General features: G+C 48.8%; 1 protein-coding gene and 1 long non-coding RNA gene across 2 annotated transcripts in view; both read right to left on the bottom strand.

Moving 5' to 3' along the window:
- Window positions 1–19,687, bottom strand: part of LOC308484550 — a 57,347-nt gene that overhangs the window by 12,474 nt on the left and 25,186 nt on the right. The gene's annotated exons all lie outside the window — the stretch shown is intronic.
- The window catches only part of SLC1A5 (solute carrier family 1 member 5), a 39,970-nt gene that overhangs the window by 9,409 nt on the left and 10,874 nt on the right, over window positions 1–19,687 (bottom strand). The window contains exons 2-6 of the mRNA XM_081018930.1: window positions 9,900–9,942; window positions 5,896–6,006; window positions 3,656–3,822; window positions 1,928–2,161; window positions 699–893 (exon numbers count right to left, since the gene is read on the bottom strand). Of these exons, the coding sequence (XP_080875056.1) occupies window positions 699–893; window positions 1,928–2,161; window positions 3,656–3,822; window positions 5,896–6,006; window positions 9,900–9,942 (750 nt within the window). The remainder of the gene's footprint in view (window positions 1–698; window positions 894–1,927; window positions 2,162–3,655; window positions 3,823–5,895; window positions 6,007–9,899; window positions 9,943–19,687) is intronic.

A 19,687-nucleotide genomic window follows, 5' to 3' on the forward strand; every position in this document is an offset into this window, starting at 1 on the left:
GACCCGGAAACTACAACTAATCCCGAATGTGGCAGCTGGACTGGTGACTGGGAGTGGCTGCCAAGACCATATAACACCGGGTTTGAAAGACCTACACTGGCTCCCAGTACGTTTCCGAGCACAATTCAAAGTGTTGGTGTTGACCTTTAAAGCCCTAAATGGCCTCGGCCCAGTATACCTGAAGAAGCGTCTCCACCCCCATCGTTCTGCCCAGACGCTGAGGTCCGGTGCCGAGGGCCTTCTGATGGTTCCCTCATTGTGAGAAGCCAAGTTACAGGGAACCAGGCAGAGGGCCTTCTTGGTAGTGGCGCCCACCCTGTGGAACGCCCTCCCATCAGATGTCAAAGAGAAGAACAACTACCTGACATTCAGAAGACATCTTAAGGCAGCCGTGTTCAGGGAAGTTTTTAATGTGTGATATTTTAGTGTATTTTTGGTCTTTGTCGAAGGCACCCAGAGTGGCTGGGGAAACCCAGCCAGATGGGCGGGGTACAAATAATAAATTATTATTATTATTATTATTATTATTAAGCACATACAGCGAAGGCAGCCTGCCAGCAGCTTGGCAAGGTGGGCCACAGTCTATGGGTGGTGGGCTTTGTCTGTTTGGGGAAAGGGGAGGGAACAGGTTGTGCAAGGTGCGTGGGCTTCTAAGGACCACCATTTGAGCCCGAAGGGAGACTGGTCGGAATACTCACAGGATGGTGATGACTTGGATGAAGTTGAGAGGCTTGTTGTTGAGCTGGGCGATGAAGACGGCAGCCACGCACTGGAAGAGGGCAGCCCCGTCCATGTTGACCGTGGCCCCGATGGGCAGGATGAAGCGGCTGATGTGCTTCGAGACGCCGTTCTTCTCCTCGACACACTTCATCATCAGGGGCAGGGTGGCAGAGCTGCGAGGAGGAAGAGGTGGCTTGAGAACGTGGGCAGAGAGAGAGAGTGCTCCTGAAACAGCTCACAGGCGCAGCACAACTCCCACCAGTTCCAACATGGAATAAATCACAGTGCAGGACCCCTTAAGGGCTGCCTCCGTCCACATGCAAAGGTGAGCCTTCTCAGTGGTGGCACCCAAGCTGCACAGTTCCTTGCCTTCAAGAGAGCTCCCACCCACCTCCGTTAATTCTGTGCCCATGAGCTTTCCAGGGTAGGGTTCACACAGACTTTATATGCCTTTGCTTTTTTATTATTATTGCTGAAACTGTTTCCTGACATTGTTCAGCTAGAGATATCCCAAAAAATATAAGAGAAATCTTCTTATACGGAACAGCCGCCACCCGATTACTAATTGCATCAAACTGGAAAGGGGGAAAAGTACCAACATTAAGGGAATGGCAGAACAAATTACTGGATTACGCAGAAATGGCTCTATTGACAAATAAACTAAGGGGTAATACAAAACAACCATTTATTCAAAAATGGGATATGTTCAAGAGATATTTACAAATTTGTAACAGTGATATAATATCCATGGCAGCGTTCGAATGACCCTACCTCTTGTGTAAAGTAAATATTAAGAAATATGGGGGAAATGGTACATGTTGTAAGAAAGTATTAGAAAATATATTAAGAGTAAAGTAGGAATTGTAAGTACATTCAATATTACAAACGTCAATTACATTGGGAAACAATGGGGTTTACTTTATTTTATTTTACTTTAGTTAGAAAACGGAAATAGTAAATTTATGTAAGGTTATTTTTTTTTCTTTGTATATGTGGATTTAAGATACTGTATGATATCTATGAATTTCAATAAAGGATTTAATGGGGGGGAAGGTGGGAAGGAAGCAGAGATTCAGCCGACCTCCCTGCCTGGCATTCGAGTACCATTCACTCCAAGCAAATTGCACTCTGGCTATGCAACAGGTGTCCTTTTAAACCCCCATCCCATTCTCCTGGCTTTCTGGAGCCGCAACCAGCTCATAAATACCTGGAGGAAGTGCCGAAGGCGGTGGCCAGGGCAGTGAAGATGCCCCAAAGGAACCGGTAAGGATTCTTGCGGGTGAAGATGAAGTAGATGGCTGGCAGGACGATGAGACCGTGGATGGCATGGCCCACCAGGCAGCAGCAGATGTACTTGCCCAGGCTGGTGAAGAGGACAACCACATCCTCCATTTCCACAATCTTGCCAGCTACCAGGAACATGATACCCAGGGGGGCGTACCTGGAAGGAGAGAGAGAGGAGGATCAGCAAGAACACCACCGAGACCTAATAATAATAATAAATATTATTAACAACAACAACAAATTTTATTTATATCCCGCCCTCCCCAGCCGAAGCCGGGCTCAGAGCGGCTAACAACAGTAAAATAATACAACATTATAAAATCAGTTCATTATAAAATCAGTTCAAATAAAATTAATGGCAACCATTGGGCTAGAGTTCTGTGAGGATTACCGAAGGAGAGGGTCAGGTCGTGCCTTGACCAAAGGCCTGGTGGAACAGCTCTTCTTGGAGGCCCTGCAGAAAGATGTCAAGTCCCGCAGGGCCCTAGTCTCTTGTGACAGTGAGTTCCACCAGATTGGGGCCACGGCCGAAAAAGCCCTGGCTCTGGTCGAGGCCAGCCTAACCTCTCTGTGGCCTGGGACCTCCAAGATGTTTTTGTTTGAAGACCGTAAGGTCCTCCGTGGGACATGCCAGGAGAGGCAGTCCTGTAGGTATGAGGGTCCTAGGCCATCTAGGGCTTTAAAGGTTAAAACCAGCACCTTAAACCTGATCCTGTACTCCACTGGGAGCCAGTGCAGCTGGTATAGCACTGGGTGAATGTGATGCAGAACAGCAGGCAGGAGAGAAAAATAAGAAAATCTCCACCCCGCTACAACAGTTGCCAAGTGGCCTTTATGGCCATGAGCAACACCTGGTAAGATATCAGAAGCTGGAGAAGTTCTAGGAGTGATGAGGCAGGACTTCAATGCCTCCCCCTGCACTGCCACTAGCAAATACAGAATAACTGATGCATCTTTCTAATTTCCTTAGTCTGCATAACATATACACAGTCGTACCTTGGTTTTCAAACTGCTTAGCTCCCAAATGTTTCGGCTCCCGGACGTCGCAAACCTGGAAGTGACTGTTCCAGTTTGCGAACTATTTTTGAAAGCTGAATATCCAACAGGGCTTCCACAGCTTCTAATTGGCTGCAGGAGCTCCCTGCAGCCAATCAGAAGCCGCACTTTGGTTTCCGAACGTTTTGGAAGTCAAATGGACTTCCGGAATGGATTCCGTTCGACTTCCAAGGTATGAGAGTACAGTACAATTGCATCTTACAAGCGTTTAACTCACGAGATTTCAACCATATGCAATTGAGGGCAGACTGTTTGAAATTTCACAAGTTAAATTCAAGCAAGCAGAGAGCTTGAAAGTCCTTTTTGTGCCAGGTCTGCTTGGGGTTTCCTGGTGTAAAAAGAGTTTTTTTAACAGTCCGTCTTGCCTGGAGAGCAAAGCCTGTGTGATTTTCATGTATACGTGGAACCCTTAGAAACAAACTTCCACATAAGATGCGATTGCACTACACGTGTATCAGAAATCAGCTTTTGCTACGTCAGTTTGGCAGGGAACTTCACAGAAACGCACAAAACCCAGCCCAGAGAGGCCTTGCAGCCAACTCTTCTGTGTTAACATTTATCCCCACCTGCGCTGTTCCCCAATGAGACTCCTTACCACATGATCCAGGAGACGAGCACCATCGTGGCTTCGTTGAAGGAGTTGAAGAACTTGATCAGGTTCTCGCCTTCCGGCCCGAGCTTCCGCAGAGCAATCCCAAAGACGATGGCAAAGACCACCAGGCCCAGGATGTTCATCCCTTCCACCTCTGTGCCTGTGGGGATCTAAGGGGACGGCAAGAGGGAGGAAAGGCTTCCGTCACAAAAACAGCCAGGGATTTGAAAAGCGGTCGAGGGTTTCCCTGCCCTCAAGGCAGACGTCTGCACACAACAGCCATATCCTTGAGATTATAGCAAGCGAATAATTTGTCCTGAGGATGCAGCAGTTGGGGGGAAGGTTTACAGCAGCACACCACCATACTTCCCAGAAGACCAGGGAAGCATGCTGCTCCTGCCCCTCCTTGCCTCATTTGCTTATTCCACCATTTACCACAACCACCAAGTGTCAGGCTTCTAGGAATCCTCACGGCCAGCTGCCAGAAATGGGAAAACAAGACATTCTTACCAAAGTATTTTATTTAATATTCACAGAGAGAGGCATAGAGATGTCGCTTCTTGGACAGTGGTGTTGCTCCGAGTCCCACCCTCTCCGTGTCTCTCCTATTATACGTGATTCCTACATCGGCTAATCTGTGCTTTCTGCCTCTGAGATTTCTGCTCTCCTACTCTCAATGCCCGCCAGTCTGGCACGCTTTCCAAAGACACTGAGTCTATTAGCTGAATTTCCCCTGCTGCTGCTTCTTCCTGCTCCTCTCCCAGTATTTTCCAGCTTCTCCCCTCTGCAGCCTCTGATCTGTGACCTTCTGCTAACCACTGTTCTAAATCTATACTGTCTCCCTCTTCTCTGGTGCGGCAGGAGGGAGAGGCCAGTCTCCACCATTCCTCCTCATTCCACTCCCTGACACCGAGTCAGCAACAACTGGGGGAGAGCAGCAACTGTTACCCCCCCCCAAACTGCTCCTGCCACCCTTTTCTCTATCTGTGGCACCACCGATTGAGGCGTAACAGCACCAGCTGCCACCTCACCCACAGGGAGTGCTTCTTCTGTATCCTTCCACGACAACTCCCTGGGCCACAGGAAAACAAGGCCCAGCAAGTGCTTTTCAGAAAGGGAATACTTCTCCCGGAAGAAGGAGAGCCTCTTTATTGCTGGTCAGCGTCTATATATCTCCTTGCCAGAAAAAAATCAACAATTAAGGCCACTTGGGCAGGTTTAGAGTCCTATATAGTCTCTCTTGAATCCCTCCATCCTGCTGCTCCGCTCATTATTGGTGGAGATTTCAACGCACGCATGGGTGCTAATGATGACAGCTTATACACCCACTACAACCAGTTTCTGGTCTCTGACATCCATTTAGATACAGGTACTGCCCGCCTTTCTAAAGATCTTAGATGCAATTACCCAGGGCTTTGCTTAGCCCAGGCTGCAAAGCGGAGGGACCTGCTGATACTAAACGGCAATATAGAGGGGGATTGCCCTGGGGAATACACCCACTCCACAAAGTTTGGCGGTAGTGTCATAGATTATATCCTAATCTCAAGATTTGCATACAAGTTTGTCACAGAGTTCCAAGTGGGCTATAAGATTGAAAGCGACCACTTACCCTTAACTCTGGCTTTTGCAGGTCCGCTCCTCAACAATTCTATTGTAGAACCGCAATATATTCCTAATGCAAACCTTGGCATATCCTCAGCTAAAAGAATCAAATGGTCCCCCCTACTCAACACAGCCCTGACTTCCCTTCTTCAAACAGCTGAGCTAAAGGACATCCATACTTCTTCTCAGAGAACCCGGCAGCACTTAGTCATCAAGCCAGAAGAGGCCCAGTGGCAGCTGAGAGGCCCAGTGGCAATGAGGGGACAGGCCTTTGTGGCTGGTCCCATGGCCAATAGCAAAGAGGAGACCCATAAAACGGCCTGTGTGGGAAAGTCTTGCGCAGTTCAGACAAGCAGGGGTGTCACCTGCTAAAGGCACGGCCGAAACAAAAGCAAGCCAGTGTTCATCGCTAACTTTCATGAGCCATGGGTAAATAGTGGAACAGCAAGGCCCCATTCATACCATACTTTTTAAAGTGCTATGATATCACTTTAAACTGTCATGGTTTCCCCCCCAAAGGATTCTGGGAGCTGTTGTTTGCCAAGGATGGTGCTTGAAAATGAGCCCAACACGCTTCAGGTTTCTTTTCCGAGGCAACACATCCAAATATATATGTTCCAAGTGCATCCCATTCCTCTTACCTTCGTCTCTATGATGGTTTCACCAACTGTTACATTTTCACCAAACGTGATATTCTCGCTGACTCCTGTCCTGTTCTTCTTCTCTATCACCAGTTTATAACTGGTTGCATACTGGGGAGAAACACAAAGAGGGAAAGACAATGTCAGCTGTGGCTGAAAATAAATTCACTTTGTACTTGCATGGGGTTCTGTGGATGTTTCCAACACAGACAGGAAAACTGCAGGCTGTTAGTTCATCCACCTCCCCTTTCAGAAGGTGCAAACCCTGGTCGCTCCCCTGCGGCTGGGGAAGAACAGATTATCAATATATCCCACCGCAATCCCAATCCAACTGGCAAGATGATGGTTCGGTGGCAAGCTTTGCTTGGTAAATCAACCAACAGTGGGTGTTGATTAATTGCTCAGTGGAGCCGAGATATTAAGGGCACCCTTTGGAGACAATGGGACGCAGGTGGCGCTGTGGGTTAAACCACAGAGCCTAGGACTTGCTGATCAGAAGGTTGGCGGTTTGAATCCCCGCGACGGGGTGAGCTCCCGTTGCTCCTGCCAACCTAGCTCCTGCCAACCTAGCACTTCGAAAGCACGTCAAAGTGCAAGTAGATAAATAAGTACCGCTCCAGCAGAAAGGTAAACAGCGTTTCCGTGCGCTGCTCTGGTTCGCCAGAAGCGGCTTAGTCATGCTGGCCACATGACCCGGGAGCTGTACACCGGCTCCCTCGGCCAATAAAGCGAGATGAGCACCGCAACCCCAGAGTCGGTCACGACTGGACCTAATGGTCAGGGGTCCCTTTACCTTTACCTTTACTTGGAGACAATGGTTCTGGGAGCGTTACTGTCCTAGGGAGTTTGAAAATGATTTCTTAAAGGGGGCTTCTCATTGAACCCTACCAAGGCCACTTGGGTAAAGGAGATGAACAACTGGCCAATTATCTCAAAAAGACACCGGTATGGAGTTTTTCGACAAGTGGGAAGATTAACCGATCGATTTATCTGTTAAGAATTCAGATTATTCATCCCCTAGACATTCAGCCGTGGGGAAGCAGACCTTACAGGGATGTGCCAAGAGTTCCAAGCTGAACGGGTGGGAGATGCAGGCAGAAGCCGTCCTTCCGCCATGTGCTGCCTGGATCTGTCCCCTGCGATCTGACCTGGGAATTCACCTTTGTTCCTTTAACAAGGCTATTAAAAATTAAGCCAAGCTGGCTTCGTTGCCCATACCCTGCCTGCGTCCTAAAGAGGATTAATGCATCACAAAGAACAGTCAATAAAAAGCAGGGGAACATTAATGGAGGGTATCGTTTTGTAACCACACACAAAAGGCCTCTTTTTTTTTTTAAGCCTCTGGTGGAAAGGAAGACGTTTAATTAGCACATTGCTAGGACAGTAGCATGTGAGAGTAAGCAGCAAGCAACTGCTCACTGCAGATAGGGAAACTCGTAACTTCTCGGTCACTGTCTTCAAAGCAGCAAGCAGAGGAGCCAGAGGCATATTGATTTACAAGTCCGGGAGAGACCCCAGAGACCTCCTGCCAGACATACCAATTCTCCATTGCAGCTCAAAACGCATAACCTGCTTGCAGGCTTCCTAGAGGCATCTCCCTGGCCGCTGAGAACAGGGGGCTGGACCAGAAGTGGGCTTTTAGACTGATGCAGCTGTGGGGCTCTACTTGTTGTTGTTGTTGTTTAGTCGTTTAGTCGTTTCTGACTCTTCGTGACCCCCTGGACCAGAGCACGCCAGGCACTCCTGTCCTCCACTGCCTCCCGCAGCTTGGTCAAACTCATGCTGGGAGCTTCGAGAACACTATCCAACCATCTCGTCCTCTGTCGTCCCCTTCTCCTTGTGCCCTCCATCTTTCCCAACATCAGGGTCTTTTCCAGGGAGTCTTCTCTTCTCATGAGGTGGCCAAAGTCTTGGAGCCTCAGCTTCAGGATCTGTCCTTCCAGTGAGCACTCAGGGCTGATTTCCTTCAGAACGGAGAGGTTTGATCTTCTTGCAGTCCATGGGACTCTCAAGAGTCTCCTCCAGCACCAGAATTCAAAAGCATCAATTCTTTGGTGATCAGTCTTCTTTATGGTCCAGCCCTCACTTCCATACATCACTACTGGGAAAGTGGGGCTCTACTTGTTGTTGTTAAAAGCATCATTGGGAGGAAGGCTAAGACAGGAGGTGGCAACTAGCCCAAGGTCACACAGTGAGATTTGTGGCTGGAGGGGATCCGAACCGGAGTCTCTCCAGACTCACGCCTGATGTTCTCTCTCCCCGTTCATGTTCCCTGCTCAAAACGCATTTGTAGTCTCGGGAATTAGGCACTCATTGCAAACCCAGATTTGAAAATCAATGTCCTCCTGCCTGCAGACTGTCTCGCCAGAGTGGTCCATGCACCGGTTAGCTCCTGCTTAAGACTACTGCCTTGCGCTCTATGTGGGGCTACCTTTGAAGGTGACCCAGAAACTACAACTAATCTGGAACGCGGCTGCCAGACTAGTGACCGGGAGCAGCTGCTGGGACCATTCAATGCCAGTCCTAAAGGATCTACATTGGTTCCCAGCAAGTTTCCGAGCACAATTCAAGGTGTTGGTGCTGATCTTTAAAGCCCCAAACGGCCTCAAAGGCCCAGTATACCTGAAGGAGCGTCTCCATCGTTCAACCTGGACACAGAGGTCCAGCTCTGAGGGCCTTATGGTGGTTCCCTCACTGTGAGAAGTGAAATTACAGGGAACCAGGCAGAGGGCCTTCTCGGTAGTGGCACCCTCCCTGAGAATCACCCTCCTATCGGATGTCAAGGAGATAAAGAACTACACAACTTTTAGAAGACATCTGAAGCTGTACAGGGAAGTTTTTAATGTTTGATGTTTTACAATGTTTTTATATCTGTTGGAAGCTGCCTAGAGCAGCTAGGGCAACCCAGTCAGATGGGTGGGGTATAAATAATAAAATTATTGCTATTGTCATTTATTAGTAGTAGTATTAGTAGCAGTCACAAGGTGTTTACAGGGAAATCGTAAGAATGCAAGAAGAGTCCAGCAGGATGAAATGAGAAGGTCCATCTAGTCAAGGATACTGTTCCCCACAGGCAGCCAGGTGCCTCTTCCAAACATTGACCCCACATTTCCTGGATGGCTGCTTGCAACAGAAAGCAGTATTGGGCTGCCTTCATCAACCAGCCGCGTTGGCTAGGTCTGTCCGCAGGTTGGGGAAGGTTTGGTTAAGGAGCTTTATACCTCTGTAGCAATGCCTTATTATGCTGAACGCTGGGAAGGGTTCCTTTGAGATCTGGCCAGAACATTGCACTTCTCCCCATGGAAATTATTTCAGGTTTCCAAAGCAAAGGTACGCTTTGTGTCCCAAAGTGATTGCGTATCCTGGCAACTGAGCAGCACGGGCTGTTTTGTAACCGAAGCAGTTGCCTGTTCTAGCTTCCTCCACTCTGGAAAGAAGCACCTGCTCCCCGGGTTTTCTTAGCCTCCCATTCCCTTTTCTGGAGAATCACAACTCCTGAAAGGGCTCTCTATATGGCTTTAGAAGAGGATTAGACGAATTAAGCTATCTAGCTTGGTCATCACAGAGTCAGTGAGGGCCACCAAGCGGGATGACTCTAGAAAAGGATTTGGCAAATTCATGGAGGGCCACTAGCCATGGCTAGACTCTGCCTCCACAGCTTCTGAATACCAGTCGCAGGAAACCACCAGACGGAAGAGCGCTCTGGTGCTTGAATCCTGTTTCCAGGCATCTGGTTGGCCACTGAGAACAGGATGCGGGCCTAGATGGGCCACTGGCCCCATCCAGCAGGCCCCTCTTAAGAGCCCACAATGCAAATGGTCAAGCTTTGTTAGAAAACGCCAATCAATCGATTGTTAAAGCCCCTTCTGGGATCACAAGTACCCAAATGCTTTGATTTGTGCGGCGTAGTGTTTGGCGCAAAATCCAGCACTGCCTGCCTTGGGTTCAATGGGAGGGGAAGAATTGTGGGGGAGGGGGAGGTTGGGAGGAGTTAAGCAACTCACCGATCGGAATGCAGCTGACACCAAGTTGGAAGGGAAGATGTTCCTGCGTGGAAAAAGAGAAAAACAAACATGAAAAACAGGGTTCCAGAGGGAAATAGCCTCTCTCAATCGACAGGGTACTCTCAACCCACCCTCTTCACATTCCCCAAACCCCTGTAGCCCAAGTCCAACCTTCGCCCTCAGCAGTTTCTATTTTCAGTGTCCTGCATACACCCCAAAGTCAGCTAGGGGTTCAAGGGTGGCCCTTCTGCTGTACTCCAGATGTTGCTGGACTCATCATTCTCCCTAACAACTGGCCATGTTGACTGTGGCTGATGGAAGCATCTGGAGCAGCGGTTCTCAACCTGTGGGTCCCCAGATGTTGTTGGACTACGACTCCCATCATCCCTGAGCTCTGGCCTTGCTAGCTAGGGGTGATGGGAGTTGTAGTTCAACAATATCTGGGGACCCACAGGCTGAGAAAGGCTAATCTGGAGGGTCCCACACGTTGGTCCCCCCATGCACTAGTTGCAGACCTCCAAAAATAACTTCTCCCAACTTAAAGGGCAACAGGGTGCTTCAGAAAACTGTATTGAGACCAAAGCACACATAGCAGCAGAAGCTGCAAATCCACACATACACACAGAAGCGTTGACTAGCTGCGCGCTCTTGCGTATCGATGGCAAAGCTTGGAAACATTGTGTGTGTGTACTCATGCATGCGTTTGGGCTTGCGGTTTTTGGAGAGACTCGTTTGCAAGGCTGATTTGCCTGCAAGCAAATTCCAACTCCTCCCTAGAAGGTGACCACTTGCAAGCTCGATGATGGTGACAAAAACACCAGCCTTCTAAAGGGCTCTCCAGGACACTACCTCCATAATGCTTCCCAAAATGCATTTATTTTATTTCATTAGCTATATAATGACACCTTTTCTTCCAAGGAGTTCAAGACGATGTACGTGGTTCTCCCTTCTCCTCAATGAATCCCTACAACAACCCTGTGAGGTAGGTTAGGCTGAGAGACACTGACTGGCCCAAGGTCACCCAGTGAGCTTCATGCCTGGGCTAGCCTCCCAGGTCCTATCCCAACATTAACCACTACACCACGCGGCCTCTAATAAGAATGTCCGGGCTCCCCTGGGTCAAACCAGAGCGGCTCCTTTTATTCCAGTATGCTGTTTTCATTGCTTGTTAACCAGGTCCTTCCAGGTAGCATCCATCGGTCTTGAGACACAATGGAGTGCGCCTCTGAGGGTGAAGTCAAACTACTGCATTAGCAGCATGGAAGTGACCTCCCTGGGATGCAAGCCTGGGCAGAGTATCTGGAGGTCCTGGGCTGCCCAGACAACAAGACTCCCCTCTTGGCCCCACTGATGTGGCCAAAGGAAAGCAGAACAAGACGTTTGGCCCCAGCCTGGCTGCAGGAATTGCCTGAAGGAGGAAAGCAAGGCACCATCCAACTGCCTTAGGGACCCCCCTCCGGATTTGTGCAGGGTTTCCTCCTAAGCCTTTTCTTCTCCCAAAGATTTCCCATAAGGCAGCAAAGGTATGGGATCACAGTTTCCTCTCTGTCCTACGGGACTGCCTCTCCCAGTATGCCCCGCGGAGGACCTTAAGGTCCATAAATAGCAACACCCTGGAGGTCCCAGGCCCTAAGGAAGTCAGATTAGCCTCAACCAGAGCCAGGGCTTTTTGCTATGGGGCATGAGGAGAGCTGGGAAGCCATCACTCGAGATCTGAGAAGCATAAAAGTGCATCATTACTTCATAAATTGTAGGAACCTAACCCATAATAGAACAACACTGGCTCTGACCTGGTGGAACGCTCTGCCTCATGAGACCAGGGCCCTACAGGATCTGATTTCTTTCCGCAGGGCCTATAAAACAGAGTTGTTCCGCCTGGCCTTTGGCTTGGAATCAACTTGATCCCCTTCCCCTCTATCCTTTTTCCTTTCTCCTTCTGTGATGGAACTCCTATTTGGGGACTTCCCTGGCTTTTTTCCGGCCCACGTAGGACCAGTCTGGATAGTTGGCCTTGGTGGAGACTTGACGTTTTCATCCCCCAAAAGTTTTCGATTTGAGTTTCTACTGAAATGAGGCTGCATTTTAATGTTGTTTTTAAGTTGCATTTTAATGAATTGTTTTTATACCTGGTGTTAGCCGCCCTGAGCCTGGTCTTGGCTGGGGAGGGTGGGGTATAAATAAAATTTATTTTTATTATTATGCGCCAGTGTGCTTATTATCCCCACATTTTGTAGCCAGTGTCTACCTACAGATACCCAGAAAGCCCATGCCCCAAGGGGACTTCCAGGCTCCCCACTGCTGAGTCGCTCACTTCGCTTCTCTGGGTCATCCGAGCCTTGGCCGAGAATAACCTGCTCCGTTGCCGTAACTCCTGGATAGATCGGATATCACAGTCTTCACCTTTGCTCACTAGGCTCCTGAATTTCCCCGCACCCTAATCCCCTCTGGTCGCCACTTTTCTCCCCACGCCATCAATTCAGGGCTTGGAACTGCCAGAGGATTAACTGGGCAGCACAAACAAGATTAAGACTCCAATCCCGGGAGCGAGTGGCTGGCTCCATAGAGCAGAATACTGACCCAATTTGGAGAGCGGAGACCCCGTCAGCACTTAGGGGGGCAGCCCTACTTTATCCTCTTGCAGCACAGAAAGGGGGGCCCAGGGAGTGGCATGTCAGATCAAGGAGAAGCCCCCCCAGCCCACAGGGAGCTACAAAAGTGCAGACCAGCCCCTCACTTCCCCAACTCGTCCTGCTATAATTATTATTATTATTATTATTATTATTATTTCCCTGCCCATCTGGCTGGGTTTCCCCAGCCACTCTGGGCGGCTTCCAACAGAATATTAAAATACAATAATCTATTAAACATTAAAAGCTTCCCTAAACAGGGCTGTCTTCAGATGTCTTCTGCTATTTGGAACAAGTGACTTCGGATGCAGTTATGCACATGCAGCAATTTGTTCCGTCTCCCTGCACCCCAAATTCTATTTCAGCACAAACAAAACCCCACTCACCCCGGCACAAGGAAAACAAAATCAAGGTGCAGCAATCCACAATGCCAGCATTGTTGTTTCTGCGTCGTTTTTCAATAGCCACCTGACAGGCTGCAATTCAACAGGTGCGGCTCACTACAAAGAGCCAAAACACCAACCCATCAGCAGAGGAAGAGCAATCAAATCAGCACCCTATAATCAAATCAGGAGCGGTGGAAAGCAAAGAGAAGCAGGAAACAATCCTGATCAGGAACAGAGACAGAAATAACAAGGTTAAATAGCCTCCTATAGCCTCCATAAAGAGCTGGGCTGTTAAACCTGGCGCCCGAAGGCTATTTAGCTGTCTTTTGGGACGCCAGATGCAATAGTGGTTTGCTACGGGGTGTGAGGAGAGCTGGGCAGCCATCACTCGAGATTTGCGGAGCATAAAAGTGCATCATTACTTCATAAATTGAAGGAACCTAACCCATAATTGAACAATATTAGCATAAATTAAATTATCAGCCGGCCCACAACGACCGTGCGAGGTAGGCCAGGCTGGGAAACAGTGACTGGCTCCTGGGGCAGCCAAATTTATTGAATTCCCAAGTCAACTATGTTGGTTAAGCCATTACGTCAGATGGCTGTGGCAGTTTCTTTCAAGCTTTTATTTTTTATTTTTCTTTCTTTCAAGCTTTTAAGCGTCTCCTTTTCTCTCGTCCCGCCCCCCATTTCCTTCTTCGCTAGATCTCTTCGCTTTCCCTCATACTGCTCTTTCCCAGCTCCAACAATCCTGCTTTTAGTGGACTTTTTCACTCCCGTGCCCTTCCAAATTTACCGCGAGGGAGGAGCAGCCCTTCCCATTTTGGGGGGCCGGTGGGAGCATTTGGAATTTTGAGAAAAAGCAAAATGGCCGCCATTTGGGGAGGGGGCTGCTGCATGTCACAAAATGGCTGCCCCATCTAAAAACGCAGAAAAGAGGGCCGCAAAAGGATGTGGGTGCGCCCCATGCCCGTATTAAACAGTGAGGGAAACGCACCTGCGTGAGCCACTGGCATGTTTGCGCATAGAGAAGCGCTCTGCAACCTCTCCTCAGCTCAGATGGGCGGGTGGGCATGTCAAATCCTGGCCTCCAGAGAAATGTGGACATGTTTCAGGGAGAGATGTTCCTGAGAAGGAGAGGCCGAACCTCGGGAACTGAGAGGAAAGTGTGATGGACTCTCGCCTGCTGTGGATTTCAGGGGGGAGAATTTACTAAGACCTTTCACAGGACGTTCTGTCAGGTGCGCCACATTGGCGGACCCCACCCCACATGAGAAGAGCATTAGTGGGCCAAGGCCTCACGTCCGAAACACCATTTTTCAATTCTTCATGGCTGTCATGTGTAATAAACAAAAAACTGCCCTTATTTCCTTACTGGGAGCACAAGAGCCCTTGTAGAGTCCTTTGCAGGTTCTCCATTGATCAGAGAAAATAACAAGAGGCCAACCAGAGAATATTGAGAAGCAAAGCAGCTCATAAGCCTGATCTTTATTGAACTGTGGCAACAGGGTGCTCCCCTTGCACGCAGGAAAGAACCAAGGTGTGCCTGCCCTTATATAGACATTTTAAATTCCCTGCCCTGGAGCTCAAGACCACCCCTCCATACATCATACCTACATCACAGAAAAGGCGGTCTACAGCAGAAATCTGAGTGCCTTGTTTATCTCATCTGACAGGTTACCCGTTAATGGTTGGATACCCTGGGGAGCCTGGCCAGTCTTTTGTAATGATAAATACTGATTCCTGAGCCAGGTCACTGGTTCACCCTATTCATACACAGACATACCCTTTAGACAGGATTTGTGAATGAAAAGACAATGGGGAGGCTTTTCCATTTTCCTTTGACCTAGCAGTGAAATATTTGAGGTCAATGTGGGAGGGACAAAATGCTTTCAGGACTTTTTCTGTGGGGTTTCAGACATGCGGTTTATATATGCAGTTATGAACATATTATATATATATATAACCTTATTTTTTTTATTTCACATAAAAACAGAACTGCAGCATATCAACCACAGACAAACAGGTTATCAGACCACGATCAAACTTCTCAGAACTCTGCGTACTGATCTGCGGAACACGCGCCATTCTGTTTCATGCTTGGAAGACATGGGTGGCCACCCATGGGTGCAGCACTAGATGCTAAACTTAGAGAAGCCAAAAAATTATGCAGAGAACTGTGCCGTTACATTGAATGCTGCAAAGATGCCAGGGTGAAATATCGCAGTTCCAGCAAAGCACTTGACAGAAGCATCCTGTGATAAGATGGATTTATTTTATTTTAATGGGGGGGGGGGATATTACTGAGAAACACAAAAGGGGAGAAACTGGATACTAGATCAGAAAGAAAACCAGTGTGGTATCTTTTGCAGCCTCACTGCCCAGCACACCAGCTGACTTCAACCAGGCAAAATGCGACTGGCGCCCGGCTAATTTCGAACACTGATATATGTATGTACGCCTAACATAGCTGGATACAACCCACATGGAGATTTCATCTGAACCTCCCTTACAGTGAATCTGAGCCACCGCCTAAAGGAATTTGACCTTCCCGTCGCTCTCTTTTATCTCATGCCTCCATTTATGAGAAATTCTTTCTTCGGAAACCCAAGGCGACTGCACTGCACCAACCAGGCTATTTTCTACTTGCAGGTATGTCAGGTTTGAGAAAGGCAAGTTACGGCCCTGCCCTGCACAGTGCTCATTATTGAATGAAGGGTCGAGTCTCCTCTTATCTCTTTCCGAAAGGCACAATCGTATCTGAAATGTTGTCTGTTATTATAACCGAGCAGCTATTTACCCTGGGATGAAGTCTCCCATTTCCTCTTCCAGCAATCTCCTGAGCATCTTTCTCCTCCTCAGTTATCACCCTTACAGCTTTAGGGAAGAGGACAAAACTAACTGCAGTTGCTCCTGCCTAAGTCTTCCAAATTATTGCTCCCAATGCCTCCCTTACCCTTTCCCACATGCCTCCTAGATGTTTTAGGCTACAAACCCCTATTGGCCTTGCTGACTAGGACTGGTGGGAATTGGAGTTCGAAACGTTTGGAGGGCACCAGGTTGGAGAACGACAATTTAAAGTAGCACCACCTGCTCCACCCCCTTTCTGTACTTTTTATATCCTCTTGAATCTCATCCATTCCACATTCTGGGATCTCAGGCATTCCAGCTCGCCCATCCAGATTTGGATGGTGTCAATCACTAGCAAAACAGACACGGTTCCCCTTGCTTTAACCATGGTTAAGCCGCATGCCTGAACCGTGGCCGAAGGCTGGTGATCAACCGACATGGGGAACCACAATTTTTGCATTTGACCATGGTTATGCCTGCATAAAGCCAGCAACGTCTGAGGCAGCTTCTCCGAAGAAACTCCTGGCACATGCTCTCCAAAATCACCTCTTCCGTCCCAGCCCAGAACAAGTACATCTTTGTTAGACTGTGGCCACAAAGGACAAACAGCAGAAAGGTTTGAATTCCAAAACCTTCCAAGCGCCCTCCCGTATAATGACTATCATTTTAGAAAGCTCAGGAGCCCAAAGACACCAAGCAAGAGAGCAGCAGCCCTCAGTATAAGACTCATTTAAGAAACGCTGGTTTAGATCACAGAATCATCTTTGGCAATCACCCACAGCCAAATAAGATTGTCTTCCATAAGAACAGTTTTAACAAGGAGTCCGTAAGTGACTGTAGTGGCCAATTCTGGAGCCACGCGTCCTTCCACAGTGCGGACATTGGTTCCCGGGCGGGAGTTGATGACGGTGTGGATTTGCCAAGCGTGCCTTCCTCTTAGCACGTTTCTCCCCTTGCGTTCTGAGTTCGAGTGTCTTCAAAGCCCATGACACCTTTGGTAAAGGCTGTTCTCCAACTGGAGCGCTCGCAGGCCAGTGTTTCCCAGCTGTCAGTGTTTATACAATACTACATTGTTTTAGATTTGCCTTGAGACAGTCTTTAAACCTCTTTTGTTGACCACCAGCATTACGCTTTCCATAGAATCATAGTTGGAAGGGGTTCCAAGGATCATCTAGTCCAACCCCTTTGCACGAATAAATATCATAGCCATACTGTAAAACTGGGGTCCATGCAGCCCACAAGATAGCACCCCCCCCCCAATGTCTGTCAAGGCCTCTGTTCCCAGGCACCCCTGTTCATTTTCTTGTAACTGGGAGGTGGTTTTTATCCTAAACGTTTGAGGGTTCCCATCTCCTTTTGCACCAGGAGGGGCAGTGTAAGGGTTTTGCCTTTTTTATTTTTCCGGGAGATTCCTGCAGCCAATCGGAAGCCACGACGGACGTTCAGGTTCAAAAGAACATTTGCAAGCTGGAACAATCACTTCCGGGTTTGCGACGTTCAAGAGCCAAAACACTCGACTGGCAAGGTATTTGACTTCCAAGGTCCGAATGCGTTCTGTGGTGCACATGTAAGCTTCTTAGACTTATATACAGTGGTACCTCGGGTTACATACGCTTCAGGTTACATACACTTCAGGTTACAGACTCCGCTAACCCAGAAATAGTGCTTCAGGTTAAGAACTTTGCTTCAGGATGAGAACAGAAAGTGTGCTCCGGCAGCGCGGCAACAGCAGGAGGCCCCATTAGCTAAAGTGGTGCTTCAGGTTAAGAACAGTTTCAGGTTAAGAACGGACCTCCAGAACGAATTAAGTACTTAACCTGAGGTACCACTGTATGTCAGCCTGGGGCTCCCAGGATTTTGGACCCCCGATCTAAAAAATAGGGTGTGTGTTCAACTAAATTTTACTCCGAGTAGACGCATTTTTATTCATGAGCATGACTAAGTTAGGCCCATTCATGTCAATACATAGTAAAACTTGGCTGAATGCCACCTGGGGCTCTTGAGGATTTCCACCCACCCCTAATTCTCAGGAATTTGGAATTTTCCTTTTGCTCTCAGCAGAGAAATAAGTCATCTTTTTAGCCTAAAGGAACTGTTCTTTAGCTTTTTTTTTTAGGGGGGGAAACACACACAAAAAACCCAACCTCAAGACATCAGCAAGGAAACTCAACACCCGGCGCATGTTGCATCAGATTTAGGAGGACAAAACCATCCTTGTCCCACCCCCTTTTCAGAACGAACCGAGTCAAAGAAACAGACGGCGTACAGAAATAACCGCACCTACTCCAAAAAGCATCGTTGCAAACTGTCTCTCCTTCCTTTCGCGACAGTGCCCAAGTTCCATTATGAGCAGCCAAATTGCTGGAAGACCCTGCGCAAAATGTTGGGTTTGTGCCGGAATGCGTTTGAAGTCTGCGGTCTAAGGCAGAGAAAGCCGGCAGGACGCAGCGGGGATTTTTGCCTGGTGTTAAGAGGCAAAGGAGAGCTGCGGAGCTCAGAGCAGCTGAAAGACACTAAGAGGTTTGCCTGTGCTGAGAGCTGAGTGCTGGGAGCTGTTGAGCAGCTGGAAAATCGTTTCCCCACGGATGGGTGCCGGAGGAGCTTGTGATCTGTGAGTACAGCTTGGGGCCCCTTGGGAGAACGGAAGAAAATGGCAGGCAGCCAGGTCTTGGAGGACATTGCGTTTGAACAGCTCACTCTAAGAAGTTGGGCAAGGGCGTAAAGTCAGCAAGGGCTGCCTGGGATGTGCTGTGAAGCTTCAGCAGGAGGCCAGAGCCCTGGAGAAGTATTGAGAAAAGCCTAGAGATGGCTGCAGCTCCTGTTCCTGATGTTTTAGCCTCAAGGAGTGCTAGTGAGCAGATCGGGGGGGCGAAGGATTCCAAAGGCAAGTGTAAAAGTTTTCCACTGTGCGTGCTGGAGTGGAATGTCAACAAAGCAGGTTCCCAGAAAGCCGCAGTGGGAGCCAGGCCAGAGGGGGCGGAGCTGGCAAGGAGTGTTTTTCCGGAAGAAGGAGGGCCAGGCCGGCTGGGAGGAGCCCCGGGCAGTGTTTTTCCACTGGAGTTCGTCGTTGCTGCCCATGGAGAGCGGAGACAGCTGGGCAGGAAGGTCCCAAGGTCAACCAGCTGAGTTCTCATGGGAGTCAGTCTCGGAGAGGAGGCCAGCGTGGGAACGCAAGGGAAAGACGTGGTTCAGACACTGGGGAGGGTTGTTTTCTTATCACTGCTTCTATGGCAACTGTGAAGAACAACTCCAGCCAGGACACGGTGACACGCTGAGTTTTGAATACTGCTGTTGGTCAGCACCTGCTAAGCGAGCCTGCTGGCAAAATGCGGAACTGCAGGGCTGTTTCAACAGGACACAACTGTGATGTTAGCAGACGGAATGAGAAAGTCGGTTTCTGCTGTGGCTAACATGTTTTTTTTTCCTTTACAGGAGGAGCTAGAGGTCTACGTTGGGGGGGGAAACAAGTGGCCAACGTGAAAAGGGGGCAGAACAATCTCTTTGTTCTGGAGTCACCTCTGGAGGGTGGTGGGAATGCTGGAAAAGCACAGGCGCAGTGTGCTAAGGTTCCCAGTCATGTGCAAAAGTTGCACAGGTGCACAAAAGGGTACAAACTCCGGAAATGTGGGAGGTCCCTAGGGTGCAGGGCATGCAAGGGTGCACAGGTACATGTTTTTCCCGGGTTTGGGAGGGTAGCCGAAGAGCCCTTTGAGCTCTTTGAGGCAGGTGGTCCAAAGGTTCAGGAAATGATCTTCTGTGGATATGATCCTGCAACCAATGGGTGGAAGTTTGCATACCCAGAGGGTGATCAAACCAAGCTGCTGGTCAGTAAGCAGGCTGAGTTCTGTGAACAGGGTGGGTGTTTCAAGACTCAGGGATGGTCCTATTTTTCTCTCAGAATGTCTGTCTGATTCTGAGGAGGAAA

The sequence above is a fragment of the Podarcis pityusensis genome (genome assembly GCF_964106645.2).
Source record: "Podarcis pityusensis genome assembly, chromosome: 8".
NCBI classification, from domain to species: domain Eukaryota; kingdom Metazoa; phylum Chordata; class Lepidosauria; order Squamata; family Lacertidae; genus Podarcis; species Podarcis pityusensis.